This window comes from Musa acuminata, chromosome BXJ2-9 (genome assembly GCF_036884655.1).
Source record: "Musa acuminata AAA Group cultivar baxijiao chromosome BXJ2-9, Cavendish_Baxijiao_AAA, whole genome shotgun sequence".
Taxonomy (NCBI): domain Eukaryota; kingdom Viridiplantae; phylum Streptophyta; class Magnoliopsida; order Zingiberales; family Musaceae; genus Musa; species Musa acuminata.
The window spans coordinates 41,998,713-42,022,853 of NC_088346.1; the positions used below are offsets into that span (position 1 = coordinate 41,998,713).

The 24,141-nt window shown below is 40.9% G+C and overlaps 2 protein-coding genes across 3 annotated transcripts; one reads left to right on the forward strand and one right to left on the reverse strand.

The window, feature by feature from the left end:
- Positions 1 to 971: 971 nt before the first annotated feature.
- LOC103998594 (LOB domain-containing protein 40) lies at positions 972 to 2,291 on the reverse strand. Its single transcript, XM_009420097.3, has 2 exons — positions 1,942 to 2,291; positions 972 to 1,850 (listed from the first exon to the last, which is right to left on the reverse strand). Exons 1-2 carry the CDS (start codon positions 2,129 to 2,131, stop codon positions 1,198 to 1,200), a joined length of 843 nt encoding a protein of 280 aa, XP_009418372.2. The 5' UTR covers positions 2,132 to 2,291; the 3' UTR covers positions 972 to 1,197.
- Positions 2,292 to 4,336: 2,045 nt separating this feature from the next.
- Positions 4,337 to 23,218, forward strand: LOC135623448 (uncharacterized). 2 transcript variants are annotated; one of them, XM_065126427.1, is made up of 6 exons: positions 4,337 to 4,540; positions 11,582 to 11,764; positions 11,865 to 11,968; positions 14,363 to 14,475; positions 14,646 to 14,749; positions 22,606 to 23,218. In XM_065126427.1, the coding sequence occupies exons 1-6, from the start codon at positions 4,466 to 4,468 to the stop codon at positions 22,993 to 22,995; spliced, it is 969 nt and encodes a 322-aa protein (XP_064982499.1). In that variant the 5' UTR covers positions 4,337 to 4,465; the 3' UTR covers positions 22,996 to 23,218. The 2 variants fall into 2 exon arrangements, with proteins under 2 accessions (XP_064982499.1, XP_064982501.1); XM_065126429.1 differs by having other exon boundaries at positions 4,358 to 4,540; positions 11,632 to 11,764.
- Positions 23,219 to 24,141: the final 923 nt, after the last annotated feature.

Consider the following 24,141-nt stretch of genomic DNA (forward strand, 5'->3'; position numbering starts at 1 on the left):
TTTAAAATCGAATATTATTTTATAAAAATAAAAAGAAGAAAAAAATTTAAGTGATATATATGTATATATAGACAATTAATTTAAACATATACAAAATTTTGGCATAAAATCTCTTTCAACTCTTACCACCAAAACAATAAATGAAATCAATATAAAATGAAATTAAAAATATTAATTTTTTTTTAATCGCCAAACGTATTATATTATATGTAGAAGAAGCAAAATTGAACTTTTCCTCTTTCAATTTCTAGCAGTGTAGTATATTCTCATCTACCCCACATTAGTTGTTGAACTTGCTGTGTGCGCCCAGAAATGGATTCGGAACAGGAAAGTCCGTCTCAGAAACTGATGGCCAAACACAAACCTTAAATTCCTCGGTACATACACTCCCCCTGATTTATTCTGTATCATCATCCAGGGCACCAGGAAACAGATCATGATAACACCTCCTGTTATCATCAGCAACATAAAACCTGGACCATGCAATCAACTGCACCAGGAAGCAGTACCGTGAACAATCATCCATCGTGAGTTTTGATTCAGGAAAATCTTTCCTGGGTGAGCACAAACGCACATCAAAGTCAGAGACAGCATTCAATGGGTCCATCTGCCTGTCCCTTATCCTTCACTTGAATCGTCACTCTATCTTATCCTGAAAGATAGCAGGAGATCACTAGAGCCATATTCTCTCTCTTCGTCACCTCGATGTCTGCCACAGGTGGCTTTCTGCAAAGCCGTAACTAGAAAATACGAGAGTCTTCTCAAGACTCCACCTCGTTCGCGATAGCCTCTCTCTCTCTCTCCTCACAGCATGATGCATGCAAAAGGTTCCAAGCGCTTACAAACCACTGGTGACTTGACGTCTCCAGTAACATTAGACGTTCACCGCGCTCTCGCTACTTCGGTCTGGTCCAATTCATCGTCAACCTCTCTCTGGTTGCAAAGAAGAACCTGACTACCTCACAGAAAACTTAAGCAGAGTAAAGGAGGAAACTATGATCTCATCTTCGTAAGTATACATACTACTCATACATGAGAATGGCATCCAACGTGGACCTCACACATTAAACTATTCTGACCTAACGCCGAATGTACTACCCAAAGAGATAAGGAGAATGAATTGTAGAACGAAAGGGAGACTGTTATTGCGAAACAAAATTCCTCAAGCATACTGAAAAGAACTTATATGCACTTCATTTATGTCCAACGCTGATTTGATTTGGTTAATGATGTTGCTGAGGGCGGCGCGAGATTGAGGTCGGTTGTACACGCTTTGGTATCCCGGTCACTGAGAACGAGCCGAGACCACCAGGAGACCGGTTTGAACCCGAGCGTGAGCTCGAGGCCGAGCTCGTCCTCCTCGGTCTCGTCCGGCTCTCCCTGGCTTACGTGCGACGCCTCCTCCGCGGTGTCCGCCAAGGACATGCACTCGTTCTCCCGGCACTCACCGCCTTTTCTGTTTTGCTCGACCACTGCAGCGGCGGGCTCGGTCAGGTGGCTGGCCTCCGACTCGTGACTCCGGGCGCGAGGGAACTCGGGCCGGGTGGTCGCCGTCCTGGCAGCCTTGGAGCCGGAGCGCTTGAACAGGGACCGCGGCTTGTTGACGTTGTGGAGCTCTGCGGCGGCTCTGGGTTTCTTGAAGACGTGGCGGATGTCACAGGCCTGGAGCGGTGGGGCCGGGATGGAGACTGCCGTCTCGGAGGGGATCTGGACGATGGGGGCGCCCTTGAGCACCGCCTCCACTGCTGCCTGGCACAGCTGCCAGCTGCCGGACCACAGAAGCCCGACGGATCCGTAGATTGGGCTGACGATCCGGCCGCAAGCCTCGTACAGCAGGGATCGAAATATGGCTGCAAGAAAGAATTCAAGGATCGTTAGCACGCAAATGAATTCATGAGCAGTGGAAGCGGTAGCACGTACTTAGTAGGAGGAAACACTGACCAGGTTGGAGGTGGTCGGGGACCGCGTTGATGAGGTTCATAAGGCCTGCGCGGCCATAGAACTTGGCGAGGAAGACGGTGGCATTGGCCTGCGACTCGGGGCTCTTGATCCACTGCAGACAGGGGCGGATGCTGCAGTTCTCGCCGCACCCCTTGCGCAGCACGCGGCATCCATTGCAACTCATCCTCATGGCGCTAATCCTACTCGATTCTAAACCTCCTACTACTGTGAGCAAGAGACAGGAGACAGCATGACTCGGGAGGAAGGACCAAGAGAGAGGGGCGTATATGAGCGTGTTTACCGTGGATTTCCAATCTTGGCCTCTGGTTTCCAAGGAGCAGGAAAGCGGGTTTCGCACGTTTCTGACGCCAAGATTACCACCAACCCTAAAATAAAAGCAGAGGCAAGTGAGGTGAACCAACGAGGCGAATGCTCTAATTTACCTCCGCGTCCATTGGAAATGGCCCCACTCGCCATTTCCATCTTTGTAGACCACTCAATAGATTACATGAATCTCGCAGAGGGAGACAAGACGAGAAACGAGCCAAGAGAGAGAGAGAGAGAGAGAGAGAGACAGGTGGATGACTCGAAGCGCAGCACCTGGCAGATCTGCTTCTCGCCATCAAGTAACGTAAAGAAACACAGGTATCACTGACACTTCGTCGGAGGAGGAGGATGAAGGCGGACGTGGAGGCAAGTCGTCGTGGTCACAGCATTCTCTCGGGGAATTTATTCGGAGTCTTCAACTTACCAGCTGGCCAACCTGCCTTACGATTGGACGCAGTAGGTGAACTACATTCCGGTACCCCGTGAGTCCCATTTGACCCATTCCCATATTCTTGTGGTTCGGGTTCATCAAATTAGAGCTAAAGTAATCCCAAGTTCTTTAATTCTTTAATTTACATTAATAATCTTTAAAAAATTACTCACATAGGATGAGGATAATATTGATATCAGACATGGTATTACTTATTGATTAATTTCGATCAAGAACTGTGCAAAACCTTTCATCGACGGATTTGGGATGGAGGGTGGAATTTTAGTCCATTAATTTTATTGCATGATGCGTTTGCGTGCTTCAACTTGTCCGAGGCATGTTCTCACCCACAATGGCGACATCTCCTCCTTCACGGTGTCGTGCCCCCACTCACCGTGAGTCCACCGCTGCCTCACTCCCCGTAAAAGATGGATGAAAGCTCAAGAACACAACCCCACCAAAAGAGACATGACGGTTCCTCCCATCTTCCCCTCTACCAATAATGAAACCTGCTTTTTATTCTTCTCTCAGTAAGAAGAACCCATCACCACTTGCCCACTCGGTTGTGATTGATTCCGTACAACCTGGAGAAGAAGAGCGACCCTCACTGAAGAACAATCTATCTTGCAGTAGTCCGTCCCCCTGTTCTACTCTGCTTCTTGCTTGTTCTGCAATCCAATGGGCAGTAGGAGAAGGGAAGTTAAACCAGCATAAATCTGAAAACAGAGGGCTGGCAGATTGTGGGTGGGCACTACCTGCAACTGCAAGCTTTGTGCTGCAGCTGCTGCCAATTTAGTGGATGCATTTAGGGGACCGAGGGGGGATGTCGCAGTTTGGAGACCTCACCTTAAGTGATGATTGGTAATCTTATTTAATATATTTTATTAAGCGAATTCTGGAAAAAGATATTATTTTTTCTATTTTCGGATTTTTTTAATTATATATAAATATATATATATGGAATATCCTTTTTCTTTCTTTTCTTTCCTTTTTTTTCTATGGACCTGTTCTGGGTGAGTCAATTCAATCACAATATTTTTAAACTGTATTATTATATTTTTTAATAATATTAAAAAACCATAATATAATATAATATAATAGTTTTGTATAAATTTTGTAAATACTGTAATACAATATTGATAATGTATTTATATTATGTTACATTAATTTCAACAATACCAGAAATACAAAAACATTATGACACTCTAGTATTTTCTTAAAAATTATTGAAAATACTGTAGTATAATATAAAAATATTATAATTACACCAATTCTCTATATGAATCGGTTCATAGAAAAAAACAGTAAAAAAAATACAAATCACTATGGTTTTTAGATCAAATTGTTCTTCACTATTTATCCTTTGAAATAAGAAAAAAAAATACAAGTGTACAAGTTGACCTGAATAAAATTGATCCATATATTTATTGATGATTTGGACCGGTTTGGGCCGTTGGGTTGAGGTGGTAATGAACCACGAGCTTTGTTCTAATATGCACCTGGATCAACAACTCCTAGCCCGACCCATTCAATCGGGTTCGACTCATCGCCTACATAAAACCGAGTCCGAGATCTTTGTCCATTACTCGTAGCACGAATCTTAAGGAAACCAATTAATTAGAATTGCCTCCGAACCCCGGTAACTCCGTTAACGCAGGCAGACACCGGTACTAATCGAATTGATGACATCTGTTCGGAGCGGAAAGGGCCATTGATGCTTTCCTGTGTGCTGCTGATCTGGTTGATTTCTAGGGTTTGAAGATCTGGATGGGTTGGTCTTTCTCGTGCGGTGATGTCCACCTTGAATTCCATCTTCAATCGAGCCTCCTTCGGGACGAGATGGTTCGTTTTCCTATATTCATATTCCTGTATTCCCTTCTCTCGTCTTTTTCTTTCTTGGTTTTGTTGGTAGCCTCTCCCTTATGACCAGGGAAAGATGGCTGTTCTGGATCTGGTTGCATTATTGATCGTGGCAAATTAGATTGGAATTTTCTGTTTTAATCAATTTGTTTACGACAATTTATTAGGAAAATTTGGCACCTAATTTGTGGTTCTTGGAACTCCCATGACTGATACTTTGAACTAGTTTGAAGAACTTGCAATTCATTTGCGGGTCATTCTTATCTCATGTTAAATTAGGAATTTTTTGCAGAAAAACATGTTGATGTTTGTGAGGCTTCACTTATTGCCTTAATGTGATTAGAATTATAAGAAAGAATTGCAACGTTGGTGCTAAAAGACTACGTAGGGAACAAAATTACTTCCACCTCACAGACTTAGTACTGACTCCTAATAGCCGCGCCAAAAAGCGTTAAGGTCCAAAAACGCTCTAGGCGCTCGCGAGCGAAACGAGACGCTAAAATATAAAAATATATAATATAATTAATAAATATAATTATTTAAAATTTTAAATAAAAATATGTTATTAAATTAAGAAAATATAATATACAAAATTACAATGTCATGTTAACAAAAAGTTTCAAAATTCAAAACAATAAAATTTTACATCAAAGTCATTCATCATAATCAATATTATCGTCATTTTCACACAAATCATCTTCATTGAATTCGTCTTCTTCCTCTTGTCCTTCGATTCCTTCCTCTTCATCAAGATATGTTTCATTTTCTATATCTTCAACAATAGCAGGAGCCAAGCTTGATGCTTTTGCACTCATTTTTCTTTTTAACATCTGTCTTGTATATGTTTGTAATTCTCCAGCACCTGAAGCTCTTGTCCTATCATCTTCAAATACAAGTTCGTCTTCAGCATCTTGCAAGTTAGCACCCATTTCTCCTACTAACCACTCATTTGAATCATCAATATCTTGCAATGAGATTGAATCAAATCTATTTTTTAAATCATGACGAGTCTTCAAAGCTTGATTATACTTTATGTAAACAAGATCGTGCAATCATTGATGTTCTAACCGATTTCTTCTCTTCGAGTGAATCTGTCATGTCATATAATTTAAAAATATATTAATACATATATCTAAATAAATAAATAAATTAAAATAAAAATATTTAGTAATACTTACATGCTCAAAGACACTCCAGTTTCGCTCACAACCCGAAGCACTACATGTCAAATTAAGTACTTTGATAGCAAATTTCTGTAAGTTCGGGGTGGAATTTCTAAATAGACTCCACCATTCAGCTGTAAAATTTATGTTATTATTAGCAATAATATAGTAACATAATATATATGAAATTAATTATATCAAATTATTAATACTTGGAGACGTAGTTGTCCTGAATCGAACGACAATTGAAATTCCAAAAAGACCTTAAACATTTTTATATAAAGATAATTCATGAATAATCTTATCTTGAACCTCAAGGCTGGGAACTAATCTTGCAACACACTGATATAACCCACCCAAAACTTCTGCATCAAATCCAACATATTTAATCTTATAAAAGAATTCAGGGTTCAAATAATATTCTGCTGCATGTAAGGGACGATGAAGTTGACAATTCCATCTTTCATCAATGAATGTAAAAAATTTCTCATATTTTTATTCATTTTTATTAAAAGATCTTTTAATCGTCTCCTTTGCTCTATCCATAGCCTCATAAATATATCCCATTATAGACTTGTTTTCATTATCCACTAACCGAAGGACTCGAACAAGAGGGCCCATTACATTTAATATATAAACTACATGATTCCAAAAGGATGACATTAAGATGATATCAGCAGCTCTCTTGCCTTTTGCTTCTTTTGCCCATTTGCTTGTCACCCATTTCTCAGAGGTAAACATATTTCTCAGAGTATGTTTTTGACGATGCACGCTGTATAATGTCAAGAATGAAGTAGCAAATCGGGTGACACCATGTCTCACTAATTCTTTATTCCATATAAATTCTCTCATCATATTCAAAGCCCTAATGTGATTATAAAGAAATCCAACAACAAAAATTGCCCTTTCTAAGGTTTTCTTGATTTCTAAGATCTTTCTAATGTTCTCCAACATTAAATCAATATAATGTGCTGCACATGGAGTCCAATACAAGTGTTGTCTTTTTGATTCAAGCAATTTACCTGAGACAAAGGATAACAAAAATGATAAGAATTAAGAGTTTAACACACTTAATTAAAGATAAAATAATTAACAAAATCAAAAGATGAATATTACCAGCTAAAACATAGTTGCTTCCATTGTCGGTTATGATTTGATTGATATTTTGTTCTCCAATTTCTTCCACGAAGTTGTCAAGTAAATCATATATTTTGTCTCTAGATTTTACAAAAGATGAAGCATCTATTGACTTCACAAACATAATCCTTAAAGAACAATTAATCATAAAATTAATTATACTATTGCGCCTCTTGTCAATCCAAACATATGACATAATAGAGCAACTATGTGTTGCCCATGATTCTTTATGACCCTTTAGTAAGTCATTTGTATAATTCAACTCTTTTTGCAGTAATGAAACTCGCATCTCATAATAACTTGGAGGTTTTAATCCTACACTATATCTTCCAATAGCTTTAATCATATCCTTAAAACTGTCTAAACGAGTTGTACTAAGGGGAAGACCAGCCTGATAGAAGAAGCGAGCAATGTGTTGAATTGTTCTTCCTCTTATTTCTTTATCACAAGCATCACTTATATTTGTTTGTCTAAATTTTGAGCCTCCTGCTTGCCCTTGTTGTTTCTGGGATCCTTGAAGCATATATAGATCCATCGGTCCTTTTTTACCTTTCTTAGTACTCATAACTTCTTTTCTCTTTTTGTTGTATACTTTTTTTTCACTTGGGTTAATACTCATAGAATAATCTTCTTCTTCTTCCCTGAGATGTTCAACATTGTCTTCTGGTAAATTCCCGTAAAATTCATTCTTTTGTGTTTTCTTTTCATTCATATAACTAAACAACTCTTCTTTTACCTAAGGTGGACATTTTTTGCAAGCTGCTGCATTCTTGAAATTTCCTACTAGATATTGTTTTGTACGAAAAATACCATCTCTAGTAGTCTTATCGTAGAATATGCAAGTCATTGCATTATGATCTTTCGGATCCTTCAAATAATTATACTTCCATGCAGGATCTTTTTTTGATACTATTGGAGACTCTATTGAGTTGCTCTCTACACTTGCCATTTATGTTGAAACCTAGCAATAATTTCAAATAAATAAAAATTAACAACATTAAAATCAAAATAATATATTATTAATCTATTAACAATATTAAAAATTAATCATTTCAAAATTTAAATAAACTTAATATTAAGAGTATACTGTGACGAAGAAACGAGGAAGCAACGGCGAGTGGCGGCAACGGCAGCGGGAAAGGGAAAGGGAGCGGGAGGCGCGAGTAGCGGGAAGGCTCGCGGGAGGCGCGAGCAGCGACAACAGCGAGCAGCGGCAGCGGGAGCAGGAGCGACGAGCAGTGAGATCGGGATCGGGATCGGGAGCGGCAGCGGCAGTGGGTTAGGGTTGGGTAAGGGTTAGAGTTGGGTAAGGGTTATATCGGTTTAGTTGGTTCGATTGAACCAACTAACAATCGAACCAGGATCGAACCAGACCTAAAATCCTGGTTCGATCTTGGTTTACCCAGGAGCTCGCCCGAAGCGCCCAGCGCCTGGGCTCGGGCGAGCGCCCAGCGCCTGGGCTCGGGCGAGCGCCCAGGCAGCGCCTGTTTGAAGCGCACCGCCTGGGACATTAGCAAGGCGCTCGGGCCTCGCCTCGCCTCGCCCGAGCACCTAGGGCTCTCCGAGCGACTTAGTACTGACTCCTAATATCAATGAAACCTTCTCTCTTTTTTTGCAAAACATATTAAACTAAGGCTGTGCCACCAGGAATTATATTATACATTACATCTACCAATATAGTGTATAGACTTGGACTAGAACTAGGCCTAAACTAATTCTAACAATATGGACCCTGATCATATCACATGAACAGTTCAGAAATTGAAAATATTGAGAATTAAGTCAATCTCAAATGCCATAAGTTGAAGATGAGCCTTCTATTAAACAATGTAGGGCGTAGAGTACTTTGATTCTGCATACTCAGGTTGCCTTCATAGAGTCAAATCAAATCTTAACCCTGAACCATCACTAAATTTGTTTCGTGACTAATAAATTTGTCCAATCTAGAAATGTGATCTGACTTGCGGTGTTTGAGATTGGTCAGCACCCCATACATAATCATTTGTCTCCTAGATCTATAGGTGTGTAGCAAAATTATTTGGTTCACTTGTGATGACACTTGCTCTGTTCGTCGGCAGCTTTTGTTGGTTGCATAATTATTTGGTTCACTTATAATTAAACTTTCTATCTTCTTTGGGTGCTTTTTGTTGGCTATGTTTGTAAATGGATATTGTGTGTTCTATAGGAGGAACATTTACTGAACTTGTTGTCATGGCTATGTCTGACTATGTGCAGCAAGACCTGTTTGAATCTGGCTATATCATTCCTATTTTCATATTGTTGGCTGTGTACTTTTAAAAAAAATTCTTTTTAGATTTTTTTAGAAAGTACTCCTATTTTCATAATTCCCTAACAACATTGATTTTTTTTTTGCCTGATATCTGGAATACCATAGACATCTACCCCTTTTTCTTTTTCTATGAACTGATTCATATGGTGAATTGGTCTAATTATAATATTTTTACATCATGCTACAGTATTTTCAATAATAGTAAGAAAACACTATAGTGTCATAATGTTTTTGTACTTCTGGTATTGTTGAAAATTGGAATTACTATAACATAATATAAATACATTATAAACATTGAATCACAGTATTTATAAAATTTATTCACAAGTATTATATTATATTACATTATAGTGTTTTCTTAATATTATTGAAAATACTATAATACAGTCTGAACAGGTCCATAGAATAAGGAAAGAAAAAAGAGGAAAAAGGATATTTTAAGCATTAGGAAATTTTTTTTAGAAAATTCTAAACATAAAAAACACTTCCCAAGCAAAAAGAATACCTTTTTCCAGAATTCGTCTAATAAAATATATTAAATAAGATTACCAATCATCATTTAAGATGAGGTATCCAGTATCCACACTGCGACATCTCCTCTCTGTCCCCTAAATGCATCCACTAAGTTGGCAGCAGCTTCAGCACAAAGCTTGCAGTTGCAGATAGTTCCCACCCACAATCTGCCAGCCCTCTGTTTTCAGAGTTATGCTGGTTTTTCTTCCCTTCTCCTACTGCCCATTGGATTGCAGAACAACCAAGAACAGAGTAGAACAGGGGGGCCGGACTACTGCAAGATAGATAGTTTCTTCAGCTAGGGTCTCTGTTCTTCTCCGGGTTGTAGAGAATCAATCACAACCAAGTGGGCATGTGGTGATGGTTTCTTCTTACTGAGATAAAAATAAAAAGCAGGTTACATCATTGGTAGAGAGGAAGATGGAGGAACCCTCATCTTTTGGTGGGGTTGTGATCTTGAGCTTTCAGCCATCTTTTACACGGAGTGAGGCAGCAGTGGACTCATGATGATTGGGGGCACGACACTGTGAAGGAGGAGATGTTGCCATAGTGGCTGAGAACATGCCTTAGACAAGTTGAAGCAAGCAATTACATCATGCAATAAAATTAATCGACTCAATTCCACCATCCCCAATTACGTCGATGAAAGGTTTTGCACAGTCCTTGATCAAAATTAATCAATAAGTAAATACAATGTCTGAAGTCAATATTCTCCTTATCCTATGTGAGTAATTTATGAAGATTATTAATGTAAATTTCTGTTACATGTTTTGCGGATATTCCTAATAAAAATTTTGATTTGCGATGAAGAAAGGATTCAAGCACAAATAGATTTATAATAATCTGTCAAAGTCTTTTTCAATTAAGCTATCCAATGCCTTCAATCAAATCTTATAATTGAGGATGAAAAAGGGTACAATGTATTTAAATTCCAATTTTGAAAATAGAGATGCATCTAATTAATCCTTTTGCTTAGTGGGATAAAAAGAAAATAATTAAACAACTTGGGATTACTTTAGCTCTAACTTGATGAATCTGAACCACAAGAATATGGGAATGGCAGGGATGGGTCCATCCTGGTGGGTCAAATGGGACCCATGCGGTAATGGCTTGTAGTTCACTTACTGCGTCCAATTGTAAGGCAGGTTGGCCAGTGGGGAACATGAATACTCCTCAGAATAAATTCCCCAATGTTTGTGAGGCTTCACTTATTGCCTTATTGTGAATAGAATTAGAAGAAAGAATTCAGCATTGGTGCTAAAAGACTATGTAGGGAACATGACTAAGCAGAATAAAGTTACTTCCACCTCACAGACTTAGTACTGACTCCTAATAGCCATAGAAACCTTTTCTCCATTTTTGCAAAACATATTAAACTAAGAATGTACCACCAGGAATTATACTGTACATCTACCAATATAGCATATAGACTTGGACTAGAACTAGGCCTAAACTAATTCTAACAATATGGACCCTAATCATATCACAAAAACAGTTCAGAAATTGAAAAAAACTTGAGAAGTCAATCTCGAATGCCATAAGTTGAAGATATGCCTTCTATTAAACAATGTAGAATGTAGAGTTCTTTGATTCTGCATACTCAGGTTGCCTTCATAGAGTCAAGTTAATATTAACCCTGAACCATCACTAAATCGTTTCGTGACTAATAAATCTGTCACAATCTAGAAATGTGATCTGACATACAGTTTTTGGGATCGGTCAGCACCCCATATGTAATCATTTGTCTCCTAGATCTATAGGTTTGTAGCAAAATTGTTTGGTTCACTTGTAATGATACTGGCTCTGTTCATTGGGAGCTTTTGTTGGTTGCAGAATTATTTGGTTCACTTGTAATTAAACTTTCTTCTTTTGGTGCTTTTTGTTGGTTATGTTTGCAAATGGATATGATGTGTTCTAAAGGAGGGACATTTACTGAACTTGTTGTCATGGCTATGTCCGAATATCTGCAGCAAGACCTGCTTGAATCTGGCTATATCACGAATTAAATTACTTCGAAATAAGAGAGAGTTGCAGCTCAAACATATGCGCAAGGAAATATCTCAGTATATTCAGACTGGTCAGGAAGCCATTGCTCGAATTAGAGTAAGTGTATAATTGACATTAACTAAACTACATTGTTAACTCTCTACTTAATTAGCTATCTTTGTTCTGTCAGTTATGGTTAGTTATGGTTAATCCTTAGGTGGAGAATATCATCCGTGAACAAAATATCCTGGCTGCCTATGAGATTATAGAACTATTCTGTGAATTTGTTCTTGCACGTGTTCTGATTCTCGAAACCCAGAGGTTTGTTATTTTATGTTATTTCATTTATACCTTTCTATTATTTTCTTACTTTTTTGGACAAACTATTCTTATAACCTTGCTTGCTTTTATGGTTTCATGATTATTTATTGAACTAGGGATACATAGAGAAGAAGAAAAAGGCTTAGTGTCATAATCTTTCTTCTCTTAGCAGAAAGTTCATTTATCACTGTTGCTGAATGTTGCATTATGCTTGTTTTGAAGTAGTATTGTTCATCCCCAAGTAGGATGCCAAATAATGAAGGGGGATATAGGATAAATTAAACTGGCAGTCACCTCGTTTCTAATCAATAATCCATCTACAGACACCTTGGGTTGGTTGATTTTGCTCATATGATGGTTTTTAAATATAATACAGCTGAACATGAAGCTGAAAATGTTATTTACATTGGTTGATGTCCGTTACCTTATTGTCCGGTGAAACACAACCATATAGAACATCTCCTTTATGTATGATCTCTCTTCCACATCCACCACATATAGGGAGTCTCCACAGCCTTGGAGTACCAGAATGGAATTTTGAATATAACAGTATATTTTACAAAAGAAACATCCACTGATAGGTTAAGTGAATCCAGTGTGTTTATAATTTGATTCTAATGGTTTGATATGGTGCGCACTCCATGCTGTTATGGAATGTTAGGAAAATGGGTTGCTGTCTGCACCAGGAAAACCTTCTCACAATATATCTGTTGTGGCTGGCACAGTAGGTGCCATTCACCGATTAGGCAATGACACTTTTGATGCAGTTGTGCCAATGAACAAAAAATATAAAATGAAGGAACAGAACAGAAAGGAAGAAAGAGCAAAGAACTCAAGTTTCTTTGATTAATAAAGCTGGTGAACACATGATTGGTCCTCCTTTCCTTGTTGAGGCATGTAAATGTTTGATGATGTTGTATGCTAGAGAAATGGAATTGCAAAATCAGAAATTCATTACAGTATATTAAGAGATGAAGCAAGAGGAATGACTTTTTTTTTCTTTTTTCAGACAGCAGCTGACGACACTGTATTCCCAATGAACAATGACAAACAAAATTTAACTCCCTAAGTAGAAATCAGAAAAAGAGAAATAGAAACTAGAAATTAAACATCTCACTTTCTCTCTTTTTCTTTTTATCTTCTGACTATCATCACTGTCCTTACATTCGAACTGCTTCAGTTCAGTCCAAGACTTCAATGATTGAAATTAAACATATTGAAGGTTTATAGCCTAAGACTACTGATTTTTAGCTGATGTTATGTGCTTGTATAGCATCAGATTGAAATAATATAAAACAATTCTATCTGCTATAGTATTTACTTACTAAATCTTCTGACTTCAAGATTAGATAACAAACATAATAAAAAAAGAATTTGATAACAAACATAAGGTTTAAGTGAGTCTTTTCTACACATCCAGTGAAATATTAAAATTGTTCATGATTTAGCATCAGTTGAGGGCTTAAGTAGCAATAGAGTTAGGTAAATGGAAGCAGCTGCTTGAATTTAGAAGCACATAAGCTTGGATGGCAATAAAGGAACAATTTGTGAAAACAATATGTTTTATTACTCAGTTCTTATTTAGAGAGATCAGTCTTTCTTTGACTTTATACACAAATCATTCTTGCTGTCATTCTTTTACTGCAAATTTTCAGTGTGATCTATCATGGTCCTAGGATGAGTTCATTCAATTTCGTAGAAGAGATTGCAGAGAAGTTATTGTGTTTTCAAAATCTAAGCTACATATATATAGAAATTAATTGTAAGGTACATAAGTTTAACGAAAGATAGAAGGGTTCACTTTTAGGGTAGCTTGGCAAGGAACAAAAAGACAAAGTCCTGGTTGGACCCTCCTAGCAGCAGTCATGGCATGACATGTCAGAAATTGCCTTGCCACTGCCAGCTGTTGCCTCAATTGTGAGCCATTGAACGAACTGATGAGATCTGCTAAGTGTTCAAATGATGAATACCTGACATTAGATGTCGCTGGCCCCTGGTACAACCACCTTAATGGTGAAAGACACAGACTAACTCTTTCAAGGTATAAAGGATCATGACTTTTGCATAGCCATGTGTTGGATATCTATTTGTTGGATTACTAGCCTCAGCAAAATGGAGTCATACTATCTGAAACCTCTAATCCGTACTGTTACAGTTGGTAGTACAAATAATAACACCTCCATGGAACATAGGCTATAGAAGAGGATACAAGGATCTGTATTCTCTTTATTCATTCAATTTCACCTTGAAGTTTATCTTCAACAATAAGTTATGCTTGCAATCTAAATTTATACTTATCCAAAGTCCTTTACTAAGTTGAAAATTCCTGTACTTGTAATATCAGGGTCAGAATTGTTTGGCATTTAATGAATAGTTGTTATATCCATTTAATAGGGCTTGCCCAGTAGAATTGCAGGAGGCTGTTGCCAGTATCATCTTTGCTTCTCCAAGATGTTCTGATTTGCCAGAGTTGCTCCATATCCGAAACTTATTTTCTACAAAATATGGTAAGGAGTTTGCTGCAGCAGCATCTGAGTTGCGACCAGAAAGCAATGTCAATCGCATGATAAGAAACACATTTTATCTGATGCTTGTTGCTGACATAATAATTGACCTTCTGCAGTAACTTCGACAGATTATTGAGAAGCTTACAGTGACAGCTCCTTTGAACCTGCAGAGTTAAAGGTAAAGGTTTTAAAAGCAATTGCACAAGAGCACAATCTAGAGTGGGACTCATCAGACACTGAATCAGAATTAAATAAAAAACATGAAGACTTGCTGGTAAAAGCCTTTACACTAGTTGTTTTTGATGTTTTATTTATTATCTGCATAAATCATCTATGTATTGTGGATCAAGGTGCTTTTTGAAGTTGTGATTGCTGCTTCTAAAACTTGGAACTCTGCCAACCCTGACTAGGCTGCCAAACAGTTTTTTATTTGGAAATTACCATATCCTGGTTCACATCAGCCCTTGTTTTGGTCTGTTGTACCAAAACATCAGTATATGTAGAGGACATGTTTGCTAGTGAAGGTGAAACGATCTCTCATCTTTTCTAGTAATCAAACACAACAACAGCAGTGATGGTGATGGTGGCAGTGAGGGTGACATTAAAGCTCTGAATCCAAGCTCCTGTGAGCTGTGGCTAAGAAGAATGGAGGACACAGGCTCAAATTAGGGAAAAAACTGTTGGACAACTTGCACAACTAGAAAAGAAAAGAAAAAGATTTTACTTTATTAATAAGTGGTATGTTTTGAATCCATTCTCTTGCAAAATCTTTGAAAATGGAGAGTTTCTATAGATTTATACACCACATTATAACTGTCTATTTTATTTATTCGTCAATTCACAATTTTGTACTCTTTTGGACAGTGCATATCAAAGATGTACTGCTTAAGATAGTCAAGCTATTAGTTAAGGTCACTTGATAATAATTTGTCAATTTCACGGACTTAGCTAGAATTGCCTAAGTCGTGAGGCACCCTTGCGATCAAGACGCGAACTTAGCTTGAGTTGCCTAAGTCGCTTCGCACCGTTGTGCCAACTTCTCGGACTTAGCTGGGATTGCCTAAGTCTTGAGGCATCCTTGCAACATATGCATCCGCAAAGGTTCAGCCTAGTTGCAACCTCATATAGGTCCTGGAGGACCTGTAAAACAGAAAGTTGATTAGATTGAAAACTAGCGATGGACAAGTCCCGACGTCTCGCAAAGAGGGAAGCTTTACAAGCAATTCAACAAGCACCTTGTGTATACAGGAGAAAAGAGAGGAAGGAGGAAAACAAGGACTTTAAAAGATAGAACGAACAGTTGTAAGTCCACAAACAACTGCTCACCGGGTGCCGGACGCGAAGGCAAGTTCCCGTCAAGTCAACGTATGAACTTGTGAAGATTTTTCAACGCCCGACAATATACCGAAGCCCTATCCAGCCCTGTGCCACCCGGGGGGTTCTAGGGTGCTGAGATGGTTGACATTTTGCGCACTGCAGTGGACTGCAGAAAATAGCCCGCGACACGTGAAAACAGAGCCATTTTGTGGCTTTTTGGCCTGGTGCGGTGAGCGGTCGCACTACAGCGCTGCAACCTGTTCGAACATGTATTTTTACAAGCAAAACACACAAAACCAAGACAAAACAGGCTGTCATGTCTCTGTTCAAGCATGCAAAAGCGACAAACGGTTCATTGAACGAAGTTGTTGCGAGTGTGCGATGACCGTTCGTGACATTCTCCCCCACTTAAACTGTCGACACCCTCGTCAACGCTTGTTGGTAGTTATTGATGATTGCTTCTTCATGTCATAGGGCGTCTTCGAGCTCCCAACTGGCTTCAGTTTGGGGAAGCTTTCGTCACTTCACCAAGTACTCGGTCTGCTAAGCTCTATTCGGTAGCTTTATCTTGCGATCCGCTAGAATGGTTTCAACTCGCTTTTCGTAGGAGGCTCTGGTGGGGGGTCGCCGAGTTGGAATACTTCGAGAAGCATCTTGCGGATCTGAGTGATAGGCTTTCAAGTTGCTGGCGTGAAAAACATTGTGAATTTTGAGCCACGCCAGCAACTGTAACCTGTAGGAAACGTTGCTCACCCTACTGATAATTGGGAAAGATCTTTCATACTTGTGCACCAATCCTTTGTGTACTTTGTTCCTAAAGAATTGGAGTGATGTTGGTTGGAGTTTCACCAAACACCAAATCGCCGACTTTGAACTCCTGCGGTCGCCTTCCTAAGTCGGCCCACTTCTTCATCATTTTGGCCGCCTTCTCCGAATAAGCCAATGCAATATCTGCATTTCAGTGCCATTCTTTTGCAAAGTGATATGCTGACGGACTACTCTCAGTATATCTGATAGCTAAGGTATGAGGAGTCGACGGTTGTTGTCCTGTAATGATCTCGAAGGGGCTCTTGTTGGATGCAGAGCTCCGCTGCAAATTGTAGGAGAATTGGGCTACTTCTAATAGCTTCACCTAATCTCGTTAGTTGGCACTCACGTAGTGTCGAAGATATTGCTCCAGGAGCGAGTTTATCCTTTCGGTTTGGCCATCCGCTTGGGGTGGAGGCTTATGGAGAAGTATAGCTTAGACTCCAACAATTTGAATAGCTCGGTCCAGAATCGTCCCAAGAACTGAGCGTCTCGATCACTGATAATATTGTGCGGGACTCGCCAATACTTCACCACATTCTTCATCATCAACTTGGCCGCCTCTTCTGCTGAACAGTGTAGGGGTGCAGCAATGAAAGTTGCATACTTTGAAAATCGATTGACCACCACGAGTATCGATCCGAGTCCCTCTACCATCAGTAAGCTTGATATGAAATCCAAGGAAATGCTCTCCCACGACCTTTCTGGTACGGGCAACGACTCCAAAAGTCCCATCGGCTTCCGTTGCTCCACCTTATCTTGTTGGCAAGTGAGACACGTTCGAACATGTTCCTCCACATCAGTACACCCATCTTTGGCCAGTAGAATGCCCTCTTCACGAGAGCCAAGGTTTTGTGAATGCTTGGATGTCTAGCCCAAAGGGAATCGTGATACTCTTTTAAGAGCTCACGCCTCAATTTGTCCATTCGAGGGATATAAACCCTATTCCCTTTTCTGTAAACGAGTCTCTCCTGGATCCAAAATTGTCGTACCTTGCTTTCTTTGATGAGCTGCATCAAGATTATTGCCTGGGGATCATTGTATAGTCCATCCCTGATCTTGGAAAGGAAGTTGGAGTACAACTGACTTGCTTGGCCTTTGCCCTCCAATTGTACGGCATTCACACGCTCTACTTTTCGACTTAATGCATCGGTCATGACATTTGCCTTTCCGGGCTTGTACTCCATTGCCATATCAAACTCAGCCAGGAAGTCCTATCATCATGCTTGTTTTGGGGAGAGTTTCTTCTGAGTTTGGAAATAGCTCAAAGCAATGTTGTCTGTCCTCAGCACAAATCGTGATCCAAGAAGGTAGTGTCACCAAACTCATAGACAGTTGACCACCGCTGTAACATCCCATTAGTCCCACATCGGAAGTGGGCAATGCGTATGATTAGCTTATAAGGGCCTGATGAGTGTACTACGTTAACTCCCGCTTAAGCATTTTGGTCCGTGGTTGAAGGACCAAAATGGAGTTATTGGCCAGTTGGCTCATCAGACTCGGGTCGTGACATTTGGTATCAGAGTCGACCTAGCATTTGGGCAGGCTGAGAGGGCTCGAGTAGGAAAGGGCTACCCGTGGATGGAGTCAGAGAACTCATCACAGCGTAGAGCCACCACTGAGTTAATCCTCACATGCACTATGCTAGGGTTCGATATGAGATATGTTGGACCTTGACGAGGACGTCAAGCTAATTGAGTTGGGGATAGTGTAACATCCCATTAGTCCCACATCGGAAGTGGGCAATGTGTATGATTAGCTTATAAGGGCCTGATGAGTGTACTACGTTAACTCCTGCTTAAGCATTTTGGTCCGTGGTTGAAGGACCAAAATGGAGTTATTGGCCAGTTGGCTCATCAGACTCGGGTCGTGACAACCGCTGTCATCTCTTTCTTGTGCACTGGATACCGTCGCTCGGTCTCGCTGAGCTTGCGGCTCTCGTAAGCCACCGGATGGCCCTCCTGCATGAGTACTCCCCCAATAGCGAAGTCTGAAGCATTTGTATGGACTTCGAAGGGCTCCCCATAGTCCGGCAATTTCAGCACCGGTTCTTTCAACACAGCAGCCTTCAGATCTTGGAACGCAGCTTCACATTTATCAAGCCACCTCCAAGGCTGTTCCTTAAACAACTTCGTCAGTGGAGTTGCACGCTTCGAGTACCCTACTATGAAGCGTCGATAGTAGTTGACGAAACCAAGGAAGGATCCTAACTCCGGTACCTTCTTTGGAGTTCGTCATTTTGTAACAGCTTGCACCTTTGATTTGTCCGTCTGAATGGAGCCATCACCGATTCGATGCCCCAAGAATAAGATCTCTGTTTGAGCAAAGCAGCACTTCTCCCTTTTCATGAACAAAGTGTTCTCCCTGAGAACCTTGAAAATCGTTCGAAGGTGCTCGACATGCTCCTCGAGCGGTTGGCTGTAGACAACGATATTGTCCAAGTAGACGACCACAAACTTATCCAAATACTCTTTGAATAGTTGATTCATAAGAGTGCAGAACGTGGCTAAAGCGTTGGTTAAGCCGAAAGGCATCACCAAGAACTCAAACACTCTATACCTGGTCACGCAGTAGTCTTCGCTTCGTCACCTTCAACAATGTGCACCTGTCAGTACCCCGACTGGAGGTCAAGTTTAGAGAGATACTTAGCTTTGCCCAATTGGTCGAACAAGTCCACGATGAGCGGGATGGGATACTTATTCTTCACCATCACTTTGTTGAGGGCTCAATAATTGACGCATAGTCGGAGGCTCCCATCTTGTTTCTTTTGGAAGAGAACTGAAGCTCCGAAGGGTGCCTTAGAACTACGGATGAAACCACTGCTTAACAGTTCACCTAACTGCTTTCTGAGCTCTGCCAACTCTGGAGGCTTCACTCTTGGCTCCAGCTCGATGTGATGATCCACGCCTTTGCGTGGCTGCAAAGTCTTCAGCAACTTGGGTGACATAACATCTACGAACTCCTTCAGGACGTTCGCCATCACAACAGGTTCATGAATGGCCTTCTTTTCGAGTGGCTCTAGCTTCATAACATCCACGAATGTTAATTCACTTTTTCGTATCCCTTTCTTCAGTTGTAATGCCGATATCTGTTGGGGTTCCCTGGTTCCTCTTTGAGAGATGGGAACGACACAGGGATTGTCACTTCCCATCATACATAGGGAGTTTAGGAACAACATTGGCACCAACTTCGTCATGTATATGAATTTCATTCCAAGAATCACTTGGAAGTCGTCCAGTGGCACCGCCATCATGTTTGTGCTCCCGCTCCATGTTCCGATCTTGACGGGAACTCCCTTTGCCAACCCGGAGATTTTCTTGGCCTCCAAGTTCACCGCCTTCATTCGACTTGGTTCTTCTCCAAGATCAACCCAAGTCGTTTTGCTTCTCGATTGGCAATAAAGTTATGGGTAGACACGAGGGTAGCACTCGTGTCCACCATTACACGGGTCGTTTGGCCATTGAGCTTAATGTCTACGTACATCAACTCGTTACTTCATGTTTTTTATGGCATTGTCTTCATGTTCTCCCCTACTTGACCCCGCATAGTGTTCAACAAATGCATTGCTCCCATCCGGGGTCCTTGTGACTCCTCATCATCGCTGCTGGATTCTGAACTACTTGAACTAAGAGCGATAGCCTTGCTCTTGTCTGATTTGGGGGGGGATGAATGGAAGCTATTAAAGCATTGAGCGTATGTTTCTATGGGCACTCTCTCACCATGTGCGGCCCTCCGCACAAGAAGCATCTGCTAAGTTTCGGGGCCTTGTCTTTTGAGCTTAGCCCTTTGTGGGAACTCTTCTTCCTTTGTTCGCCTCCGGGCTCCTTCCCTCGAGAATATTTTGGAGGGCGATTTCCTAAAGATGGTTTCCTTTTTCCTGGGTCCTCAAAGGAAACAAAGTCGGTGAGCCTTTCTACGACAACAATTGTCCCGATCACATCAGTGACATTCCTTCGATGCAGTTCTTATTGAGCCCGTGGCTTCAAACCATCGAGAAAGCCGAATAGCTTATCCTTCTTGGACATGTCCTGTATGTCTAGTATTAGCGCAGAAAATTGCTTCACGTAGTCTTAGATGAAAGTACTTTGGCGGAGTTGTCTTAACTTCCTCCTTGCGACAAACTATATGTTCTCGGGTAGAAATTAAGTTCTCAACTCTCGTTTTAAGTCCTCCCATGTGTCCACCGGGCATCGACCTTGTTGGATCTCCTTCCAATGGGTTCGCCACTAAAGTTTTGCATCCCTATTCAAATATATGGTTACTATCGAAACTTTGGTTTCTTCAGAATCAGGCCTCGTAGCTCGAAAGTATTGTTCCATGTCGAACAAGAAATTCTCGAGCTCTTTAGCATCTCGGGCACCTCCATAACAATGCGGCTCGGGTGCCGTCAAGTTTTGTGGTGGCGCAACGCGGGTGTTGCTTCCTCCCGCATTCAGTGCTCTTGTGAGCATGGTCACCCTGGAAGTGAGTTTTGCCACGACTTCCTGCAGATGTTGCACGAAGTCTTTAGTGTCGTCCGATAGTCGATCGACTAGGGCCTCGACCTTGTCGATTTGGGATTCAACTTCTTGCGAGCTCTCTACCCCAAGAAACCTTTGCTGACCTTGGTAGAGTTCCTCCAAGCTCGCTTCAAGAACATCCAAGCAGGTTTTCGCCACTATGAGTCTCTCCTTATGGCTCTTCTTCCCGGTTGACGCTCCAAATTGCGCCTCCTTCGCTCGCGGAGAATAGCCAATTTCTCGCTCATCATGTTCACTGCCACGATCCTCCAAAGCGGCTCCGACGACATGAGAGCGAGTTTGCACTTGCAACCCACCTATGGTTGCTTGGGGCAAAGGTCCGGCTTGCCTTGCCTTGCTTGATTCGTCACGATGCTTTGCCATGGCGAAATTGTGAATTTCCTTCGCTGCTTGCTCGAATTGCTTGCCCGCTCTGATATCACAATGTCACGGACTTAGTTGGAATTGCCTCAGTCGTGAGGCACCCTTGCGGCCAAGACTCGAACGTATCTTGAGTTGCCTAAGTCGTGACGCACCCTTGCACCAACTTCTCGGACTTAGCTGGGAAAGTCTTGAGGCGTCCTTGCGACATATGCGTCCGCAAAGGTTCAGCCTAGTTGCAATCTCGTACAGGTCTCGAAGGACCTGTAAAACAGAAAGTTGATTAGATTGAAAATGAGCACTGGACAAGTCCCAATGTCTCGCAAAGAGGAAAGCTTTACAAGCAATTCAGCAAGCACCTTGAATGCATGGGAGAAAAGAGAGGAAAGAGGAAAATAAAGACTTTAGAAGGTAGAACGAACAGTTGCAAGTCCACAAACAATTGCTTATTGGGTGTCGAGCGCGAAGGTAAGTTCCCGTCAAGTCAACGTGCGAACTTGTGAAGATTTTTCAATGCCCAATAATATATCGAAGCCCCATCCAGCCCTGTGCCACCCGGGGGTTCCAGGGTGCTGAGATGGCTGACGTTTTGGGCACTGCAGCGGGCTGCAGAAAATAGCCCATGGCACACGAAAATGGAGCCATTTTGGGGCTTTTTGGCCCGGCGCGATGAGCGATCGCACTACAACACTGCAACCTGTTCGAACATATATTTTTATAAGCAAAACATACAAAACTAAGACAAAACAGGTTGTCATGTCTCTGTTCAAGCATGCAAAAGCGATGAACGGTTCGTTGAACGAAGTTGTTGCGAGTACGCGACGATCGTTCGTGACAATGAGGACCTCATTTAAATCTTTCATACCATAAGCTAGCAGCCCTTTTTTTTCCTTTCGAACTATTTTCTTAATGTTATTACAACAGCATTCAATTTCAGTTTGCAGTGTAATGTATACTAATTTCAATTAGTAATATGTTTGTCAAAGCACTTAAATTGTAGCATAAAACAGGCCATATACTGCAGTGTCTCATTTATACGTGACTATCAATGTTATGCTTTTATCCTATTTTACTCTCTTCTTGTAACCATCTCCTCTGGTTATTAACATATCATCTGCAAATGTAGGATGGGTTGAATCATATGGAGTTGCAGGCACCTGTAATTGAGAGCTCCACTAATCCTTCACCCAGGGATGTGGAGTATTTGTTTCATCTGATAAAAGAGAAGCCAGATCAACTGTCACAATCTCCTGCCCCTTCGATTAATAGCCCTTCCTTGCTCACGAACAAAACTTCTTCAACTGTTGCTGACAAACAAGATGCAGCAACTAGTGAAACCGAAGCACCATCTGTTATCCACAGATCATGTTCAAGTCGAAGTTCATCTGATGTCTTGGAGAAAGCACGAGCTGCTATTGCTTCGGCCGATCGTGCATCTGCTGTTGCACGCACTGCTGCTGAGCTTGTGAAGGTCAAACTGCCTCACCAATCTGGCAATTTCAGCCAGTGCAATTAGGCAGACTGTTATTTGCTGGTTGAACTTTAGCAAGCAAGATAAAGCTTAAAAGGATCAAGAGAAGTCTATTCTCTGATTACTTTATCAATGTAATGTGTATCTACGACTGTATGTACAATAAATGTTATCATCCGATAAATCTTCAGAGAAGACCCTGTCAGTATTGGAAGTTAATATTGTCATTGTAAGGTATGTTAATGTTAGACGAGCTTTTTTGAGGTTACTACTTTGCCTCACAGCAAAAAAAAAAAAAAAAAAAAGGTTTCATGTGTGGCACCAACGTACCATCCGAAAATAGTACGAAATGGTTGGTTTGATGTACCATATGTATCGATTAATACATATGATATACTGTACCCTATAAAATGGATGATACATAATGGTCCCAGCAATCGGTATGAAGATTAATCTGTTTCAAGCAGTACGGTGAAATATGACTTGGTGGGTATCGATCGGTACAATATACGTACGATCGTGGGTCGGTTTACAGTTAAAATTTGATTGTATTGAAAATATAAATTCAAATTTTCCTTCAAATAAGTTAGAATTTTTATTCATTTATGGTTAGATGTATTTATTTTTATTTAGAAATAATTTATACACTGATAAATTAGGATACAAGATTCTAAAAATGATTTTTTATTTTTCGATCATTTGTCGACTTTTTTTTCTATCAAAATCAATGTGTATCGCCCTATCAACCAATAGCTCCCCCCAGCGACCGTTACCGTGAACGGACAGGTCCGTAGGTGGCAGAACATCTGTTTCGGCCAAGGAAGGAAACACGCGTCCCGTTTCAGAAGACAGGTGGGGCCTCACACTGTTTAACATCGCCACGTGGCATCACATGTCGTGTGTGCATCACCTCCTCTGCCTGCTTCCTGTTCGTGTTGGTGCATAAACTTAGCGCACCGACCAAACCAATCGTCACCCTCCACATCTCCTGTACGTCGTATGAAACCGAAAAAGCATGAGACCTTTCCTTATCCCATCATCTAGTCACGTCAAGCGACTCATACAACGTCGACTCCTCGTTGTGCTGCTGAAGACCACTTGACGACAGAGAGCGCTTACTCCATCGTTGCTGGTCCTCATCTTGGACTTGAGAGGATGGCATCTGAGGTCTGACGTACGTTTTATAGGTTT